The sequence below is a fragment of the Haliotis rubra genome, unplaced genomic scaffold (assembly GCF_003918875.1).
Source record: "Haliotis rubra isolate DU_JTF1 unplaced genomic scaffold, ASM391887v1 Scf236, whole genome shotgun sequence".
In the NCBI taxonomy this organism is placed as follows: Eukaryota; Metazoa; Mollusca; class Gastropoda; order Lepetellida; family Haliotidae; genus Haliotis; species Haliotis rubra.
The window spans coordinates 97,009-105,823 of NW_025766403.1; the positions used below are offsets into that span (position 1 = coordinate 97,009).

The following is an 8,815-nucleotide window of genomic DNA, read 5'->3' on the forward strand; positions in this document are numbered from 1 at the left end:
TGGGCAGGGAAGTATTGACCGGGAGAGTCGTCCAGAAGCTTAACAAGAATATAAAATTGTATGTTTTCTATTTCTAATATTCAATGCTTCTACAGTTTTGTTTGGGCAGGAAAGTGTTCATTGAGAGTGTCAATTAGAAATGTACCCCGAACATCAAATGTTATGTTACCCAGCTCAAAGAGACAGCTGGGTATACTTCCCCTGTTGACATTGCTTCTTGGAAAATTGGAGTCTTAATGTGTATAATAAGACTTGTCGTCAGTTGTTTTCATATTCGACCTTCGCCTTCGTCTGGTGATGATGAGGCCCAAGAAGATCGCCATGACCGCAACAGCGATGGCGACACAGCCAATGCTAACCACGGCTGGAATCATCCATGTTTTGGAGCCACCAGTGCTGATCTCTCCTTTCACTACTGTAGGGATGTAATAACATGACATGTTAGGGACATCACAAGTTGAAGTGTTTTATTTTATCAATGCCTCTTATCCAGCTATGACAGATAAAGTTAGCGAGATAGCTGGAACGGTCAAACTGATTATTATGTATCAATGCCAGTGTTATTACTCCTGTTTGTTTGTTCTGCCAATTACCCCATAGGTGGCTACTCTGTAGAAGACTGAATATCGGCCATTTGGAATTTGTTAGGGAAATACTATTTCATTCAAAAGTGAACTTTAAAAATAAGAGGGCTAAAGGAAATGTCAACCGTCTAACGTTTGGTTCGACTGGGTCCTTTTAAAGAGTTTAAAAGAGATATTAAAGGAGTCAACAGACAGGTTGGTTTCTACATCCGAGAAGATTGTGAAGCATATAGTGGTGTTGTTCAAGGGAGCAGTCAGCACTATGGGCCACGCTGACAATCGATATAAGCACTTAGACGATTGTTTATATTGTACTCACTGATTCCAATGAATATTGGCGAGAGATAGTTGAAGTGGGCATGATGCTCTGTTCAAGGTTGGAGCTCTCAGTTATATTGCATTGAATTACCTGTTTGGGCGCCATTTTCTTCAATAGTGACTTTGAAAGTTCTTGACAAGGTGAGATCTCCTTCTTCAGCCTGTCGTTTCCTTCGGCCGCTACTGCACACCGGCTGAAATTTGAAGCGGAATGTGACTTGGTGAACGATCAGTTCACGAAACGTTTGGGGAAACTTACATCTGACACTACGCATGACTTATGTTGACATATTGATAATCAACGTTGATATGACTTCTCAGTTTAAAAGAATCACTTAACACCAAATAACGACAAGCTCTTGCACATGAAAGCAATGAAAGCTATGAAAGCAAAACGGAAAAAAACCTGGTCAAAGATATTACCCTCTTGTGAAACAAGACGGAACGCTCTTGGTGCGATGTCATGTCTATGAACTGCTAACGGCTACATCAGTGCTGGGTGCTGAAGAAGCAATACTGCGATTTTTTCCCCCTGTCTCACTGCCGAGCGTAACCTCGAGTTAAACGACCGGAGAGTGAATTCTTACCATAACAGCTGAAGCCGCATTGCTAAAGACTTTAAATCCGACTCTGAGGACCAGAACAGGGTTGGACAGACTCCTGTCATGTTCAAACACAAAAAGCCTCAGGAAGAAGCAGATTGTGTGTTTCTGTCCGGCTGGGGAGAAGTAGGGTGGCGTGATGAGGATGCCCCTGTAAACTTGAGGGGCGCACCTGTTAAAGCAAATACTTTCGTTGGTTACATTCAGAAAGTCCATTGGTTTTGAGATTGGAAATGTGATCTGATACTGCTTAAAGGATTCTGGAATTCATGTCCAACACAACATCTAGTCATAGTGTACTGTGCATCGTGATACATTCAGCAAATGTTAATATTTACAACTTATCAATGTAGATGGCAGTCACCATGGGAAGTTCGTTATGATAAAGGACAGAAACAGAAACTGAAGTTTGAACGTTGGTACATGTATGTAAACATGAGATGTAAGTATGAATATTTTTGGATGAAAAAATATTTAAATAATTATGTAAAATATACACGATTTTAGATTTCAACATTTACAGACACTGACCACTGCACATGTAGGAAGGCGTGGAGTCATCCTACAGATGACATCCTTAATTAAAAAGTTAACCTTTTGGCTTAATATGGACAGGTCTTACGACTTCGCATCAGATTCGCGGTTCGAATCCCACTGCAATACTTCAAAATGATATGGCCTCCACACACGCATGCCACGTTTCGAGTGTCCACTTACCCATAATTGTACAGAGAAAGAGATCTCCTGTCCAACCCTGCTCTGTTGTTGTGGACGGTGATGAAGTGGATGATGATACCATCCTGTCCAGGTACTGGAGATGAAGAGTGAACGCCAAGATGATACAACTCGCATGCTAATGAAATACTCATCTAATAAGGCGTGGAAAATTGTTTACATTAAAAATCACTGGTTCGTCTAGACCTGGTGTCATTATAAGAATTTACTGCAGTGCAGTTAATAAAATTGACCGCACCATTTAAAAGGAATACTACGTTGTACAATTTAGGTCGTACCAAACCTTCATATAGCTGGGATATGGTGCAATACAAAATTCTTCTATAAAGAAACATGTCTGATCGCTTCCGGCAGTTGAGTGACTTAACCGTTCAAGAGACTGCAAGAGAGACTGCGTGCTGGTGACAAGACCCATATGGGGTTCTTTGACGCTGTGGGGCATTTGCTTAAATTTGGGTAACTGCCATTGTAATGACTGAGCTGCCTGTCTGAACTACACGTGGTTATAATGTGATTAATTAAATAGCTAAATATATTCTGATACATATATGGCTTAGTATGCTGCTTAAGATAAATTTTGTACTACTAAACATCCTTGTTAAATAACCTTAATTTATTGTATATATACTACCGACAAAAAAAAAATAAGGGAACAGATAAAATGACAGTGAATGTGAAATTGCTCTGAATGTCCACTAAATCAAATGTGGGCGTAAAGTTCAATATCTGGTGTGTCTACCATGTTGGACAACACATTCACGACACGTTGATGGCATACTGTTGATTAATGTCCAGATGGTTGCCCGTGGTATTGCCCGTCATTCCTCCTGAAGAGCTGCACCAAGCTGGGACAGGTTGGCGGGTGCGGGGTCCCTGGCGTACACCCTTCGACCAAGAATGTCCCATAGATGTTCAATTGGGGACAGGTCTGGGGACTTAGAGGGCCAGTCCAATGTCTGTATGCCCTCTCGTCGGAGATCAGCTGTGACAATTTGGGCCCGATGTTGTCTGGCATTATCATCTTGGAATTCAAAACTCCTGCCGATGATTCTAGCCAGTTGAGCCAAGACATGACGCAAAATTTCGTCAACGTATCGCTGACCAGTCAGGGATCCATTAACGATGACCAGATCTGATCGCCTGTCATCTGTAACCCCGCCCCACACCATGACACTACCACACCCATATCGATCATGGTCAATAATTGCCGCTCTGGCATACCGCTCACCGCTACAGCGCCAACAACGTTTTCTGCCATTTGTGAATCTGAGGCAAAACCTTGATTCATCTGAGAACATGGTGTAACGCCAATGGCGCAAAGCCCGTCCCTGATGCTGCCTAGCCCATGCTAATCTTTGGCGCCTATGGTGATCTGTAAGGGTAACACCCTTGAAAGGCCGCCTTGCTTTCAGACGTGCTTGATAGAGCCGGTTTTTAATGTTTGAAATTCGTCGCCCAGTGTGTGTACGGAATTCCCTATTGATGGCAGGTGCTGATTTGAACCGATTGCGTAGGGCCATTAATGTAATGAGACAATCCTGTCGTGGTGTCGTTGATTTTCGTCTGTGCGCCCAGCTCTCATTGCAACCCCACCCGTTTGACGGTACTTGTCCCACAGGCGTGTAATTACACTTTTTGATTTACCCAACATTCGGGCACCTTGGCACAGTAGTGTTCCTCCGTCTATCATCTCCACAATTCTCCATTTTGTTTGTTCATTGAGATACTGCCTCGGAGGCATTTTTCAGCATGTGTTCAATTCTCTTACATTAGTGATTGTGAGTTCTCCAATACGTTGACAGAGCATCAGGTGTTGGTAATGCACCATGTGCAATTTCATTATCATTGCAACGCTACGGTAATGCACCCTTTCACCTCTACGTTTGCTGCATTCAATTTCTTAGTTCCCTTATTTTTTGTCGATAGTATATGATGAATACAGTCATTATCCATAAATGTGGATCAGTCCATTACTTACTTAAAGGTAACAGTGATGTGTACCTGAGTGCAACCAAACATACCTTTAGTTGTTTTAACGTGTCTGACAAATGGAACGTTTATCTTTTGTGAGGACACCGTTCAAACTGTTTGCTGAAGGGTGGAATCTTAGCTTGGTTTGTATGCACCATTCCCGTGCTAACAGAATACCCTAGCTGAGCAATCAGCATCACTTCCTGCTGGAGGCTGACATGATGGCAATACTGTTCTTAGCGGCATCAAACACAACTCGCTCACTAATATCACTACACATTATCAGCACTACGAAATATTTTTCGATTCAAATTGAGGAAGGGTTAATGCAGTACGTGTCTACTTATGGCAAAACAAGCTCTATCTATGCCTAAATTATCTAATACAGCAAGTTTCTATGCTTCACGCTACGTTTAAAGGTATAAAATGTAACTATGATCATATTTTTGAAACTTGATGATTTCAAAGAAGCACGAACACGAACACGAACACGTGTATGGTGCTGTAAAACCCAGAACCGCAATTGTGGCGAACTGAAATTCGAAAACGTAATTGGTGGCTTGCGTTCACAAGGGAAGCAACTCTGCACATCGAATTGTGGTGCCTGAGACGACCAGTCCACCCACACCACCGGGAATTTGTTTACGTGATGAAATGACATTAGAATATATATGGTGGGTTTTATAATACTGAAATGATTCCCAGGAGCTATGAAATTCGCACCATTTTGAACGGATAGCGTTATTTTGACATCAGTTCCCAATGCTAGAACAGGGGGGAGTGGATTTCCATCTATGGCTGTGGTGTCCATATTGGCGGGGACAAGTTTGCTCGTCCAACGCTGGAAAGACGTGGCATCATTGCTGAAATATTAGAAGACAAACGTGAAAATTTACCCAAAGGTGAGTATGCACAACCCAGTGAAATTAAAACATTGATTCTGGCCTAAGTCGTCCATACCGTCAGGATCATAATACATTGCCACTTGTAGCAAGTATTAGTTTGACACCCAGGAACAGAAACATTACCACAGATTATGTATTGGTTTGTCTCTTAGTTAACGCCGCAATTGGCAACATTCCAGCTATATGACGGCGGTCAGCGAATCTCATCATCCATCCTCGTTAATCGCCTGTTACGACGAACATAGGTTGCTGAAGATCAAAAAGCAACCATAATTCTGATACCCACGGGAGGTTATACTTGTCACCAACCTACCTGGCCGACTGGCCTTCAACGCCGATGTTGTAGTTGACCTCGAGGGAGTTGTTGTTAAACTCACAGGTGAAGGTGACCTTCTCATCAGTGCACTGCCTGAGATCTCTGGTGTATTGCACAAACAACTGGAGTACATAGGAGGTCACGTTGCCCTGTGATAATACACAACAGCAATAAAAAGCGTGAATGAGACTCCCAATGTGTGTAGGAGATGTGATTGTGAGACGTACACAGACATTTTATGCAGTATTCTAGCTAATGAGGGCGAGACGCCAGCTGACAATCCAGTGATTGCTATTGGTCTCATCTGTCGATGCAGTCTATGTACCGATCGGATTTTACCAAAAATACTTTACATACGTGAATACACAATGCCATTCAGAAAGTGGACAAATGTAACATACGATATATTTGTGTTTACTCTTTGTTAGTAATGTAAAGTATTTGGTATTGACTTCCATCCTGGATTGAAACCCACGCTCTCAGAGGGGATCCTCTAATCGCTCGGTTGGTTTGTTGCTGCACTCAACAATATTCCAGTCATATGGCGGCGGTTTGTAAATGATCAATCTGGACCAGATAATCCAGTGATCAGCAGCATGAACATCGATTGGGATACGATGACATGTGTCAACCACGTCAGCGAGCCTGATCACCCCGTCCCGTTAGTCAGCGTTTACGACAAGCGTGGGTTGCTAAAGGCCAATTCTAACCTGGATCTTCACGGGTGTAACTGCTCAGACACAAAGTCAGTGATCTAATCAACAAAAGTGGAAATTTGACAAGAAGTAGTCCAGATCACTTGCTTTGTGTACACCTCTGACAAGCTGACTCGGCTTCCAATGCTAACACACATGTGTTTTAACATAATGTACAGACCGTTTGATTTCAGTTGAGACCGATGAATTGCTCACTAACACAATATCTAATAAATGCAACAACATCAAATTTAGCACAGTCACATGAAATCGACAGACCAACTCTGATGATGGGCGCGTTGACAAAGGACAAAAGGCTATTATGGCTCAAGATAATACTCATCATAGATAATGTCAGAAGAGAATACCCACATTAATGGCCGGACCGAGTTCACCGCAGGTGCCGTTGTAGGGGATGGCGGCGGCATATCCCTTGCACCAATCCACGATGCCGTCGCTTGGGTCGGCTACCGTCGGAGCAAGAGTTAAGTTGCATGCGGAGACGTTGTTGAAGTTGTGTACATATATATCCCCGCCAAAAGTGTCGATGGAGAAAGGTGTGATACAGACACTGAAGCTTGTAGGATTGCACTGGTGAAAATCTGAAAATATGATTTAATGGTAGAGAGGATTGGAAAGAGTGAGCAAGTGCCTTCAGTTTGATACCCCTCTGAACGGTATTCCAATTTCATCACAATAGCTAAACGTATGACGAAAGCCCGAAGTGAAGAACTTGTCAGATGCTTTACCAATTTAGTGAAACCCACGAGCAATGGTATGGTGGTGACAAACATAGCAACATACTCGGGGAGAACCGGGATTCGACCCAGGTCGGTGGGGTAGCCTAGTGTTTAAAGCATTCTCTCGTCACGCCGAAGGCCCCGGGTTCGATGCAAATATGCATTGGTAAAAGTAAACTAAGAGGTAATGTAAATAAACAGTTATGTCAAACTTTGATGTGGTGAACTAACAGCTGTCTCGAACAGAAAATTTGAACACTGCATATTCCTTGTTTAGTCAATATTTTCCAGTTGTGAACTCGACCACAACAGTGTTCGTCTTAATCAATTTCCCGCTATAATTCTGTCCTTAGTAGACTTAACCTTAACCTGAACACCTCCCATTTACTTTGTCACAACATCAGACCACAACGTCATTTCTACGTCGCTACAAGGATAAAGTTATTTGATGCTTACGTATATTTACGTTGTCTTAACGTGCTAGTGAACGTTAATGGTTGAATAGTACATAAAAATGAGTGAGTGAGTGAGTTAAAATTTAACGTAACATCGGCAATATTTCAGCCATGTCGTGACGAAAACAATTTATACAATAAAAAATGAAAACATTTTGAAGAGTAAAATCTGTCGACGATGGACAGTGAAAATACTATCAGTTTCACAGATATGAATATAAAACTAGCATGTAAAACTAAAACATTTTAATTAAAGAAGACGGGGAACCATGGGGACTTACGTGACTTTAGCTACCTGCATGGGCCCTAGCTGGATTTACACATCCCTTCAGCCGCTGGCGATGGTTGGAAGATTTAGCCGAAATTTAAAATAACACCAAGTTATAAGAAACGTTGTTATGACGTTGTGAGGAGCCCAACGCATAACGTTTCGTCAATGAACGTTTGCAAAGTTGTTGTTACATTGTGACATAACGTTGTATACGTTGTGACAACGTTGTGTCATGACGTTACCAATCTACAGCCTTCCCACAATGTTGTGTCATGACGTTACCAATCTCCAGCCTTCCCACAACGTTGTGTCATGACGTTACCAATCTACAGCCTTCCCACAATGTTGTGTCATGACGTTACCAATCAACAGCCTTCCCACAACGTTGTGTCATGACGTTACCAATCTACAACCTTCCCACAACGTTGTGTCATGACGTTACCAATCTACAACCTTCCCACAGCGTTACGAAAACGCTGTGTGTTTGCTGGGATAGTACTCAAAAGAATAAAGAATTAAGTTAAACAATGCCCAATTCTTTCATACCATTGATGTTCATTTGCCATGAACAACTGAAAACACGTTTAAGAAATCTCAAATCCTCTATATTCCTACAGTTAATATATCATATTAACTCTAGTAAAATGTACCATAAAGAGACTAGATGAAATTGATAGACTCTTAGCATCTTGGAGAAAGAGAAACTTAACACTTATTGGTACAATAACAGTAATAAAAACTCTCCAATCTCCAAATTGATTAATATTTTCAATTCCGTGCCCAACCCACCAGCCGAATTTATCACTTCCCTTGATAAATATGTGCGATTTGGCTTAACAATTTATACCCTCATCCATTACTAATTATCCAAACATATGGTTTGGTTTGGTACTCTGCATCAAAATAGATTACTAAATCACATCATTATTGCTAAAAAAAGACATATTTACATATGCAGTATTAAAAATGTGCATCCCAATATAACTTTATTAATAAAAAGTCTGAAAGAAATATTCTTTGTGGAGAATCATATCACGAATGGTTCCTTCTCTTCCCAGTACATAGATGACTAAATGTACCCATATATATCATCTTCCTATTTTTGCTTGTGGTTGTTATCGCCAACGCTAGAATACACGTAAAAGGTCAAGGTCACAACGCACGTCATCGTCGACTGTATTGCACAATGTATACAGTGAAGTATATGTAGGTAGACACAGCAA

General features: G+C 41.6%; 1 protein-coding gene across 1 annotated transcript; it reads right to left on the minus strand.

Annotated features, from left to right (window-relative positions):
* Positions 1-233: 233 nt before the first annotated feature.
* LOC124278381 lies at positions 234-5,813 on the minus strand. The gene is made up of 5 exons (XM_046714096.1): positions 5,429-5,813; positions 2,222-2,315; positions 1,490-1,676; positions 994-1,096; positions 234-415 (listed from the first exon to the last, which is right to left on the minus strand). Exons 1-5 carry the CDS (start codon positions 5,562-5,564, stop codon positions 234-236), a joined length of 702 nt encoding a protein of 233 aa, XP_046570052.1. The 5' UTR covers positions 5,565-5,813.
* Positions 5,814-8,815: the final 3,002 nt, after the last annotated feature.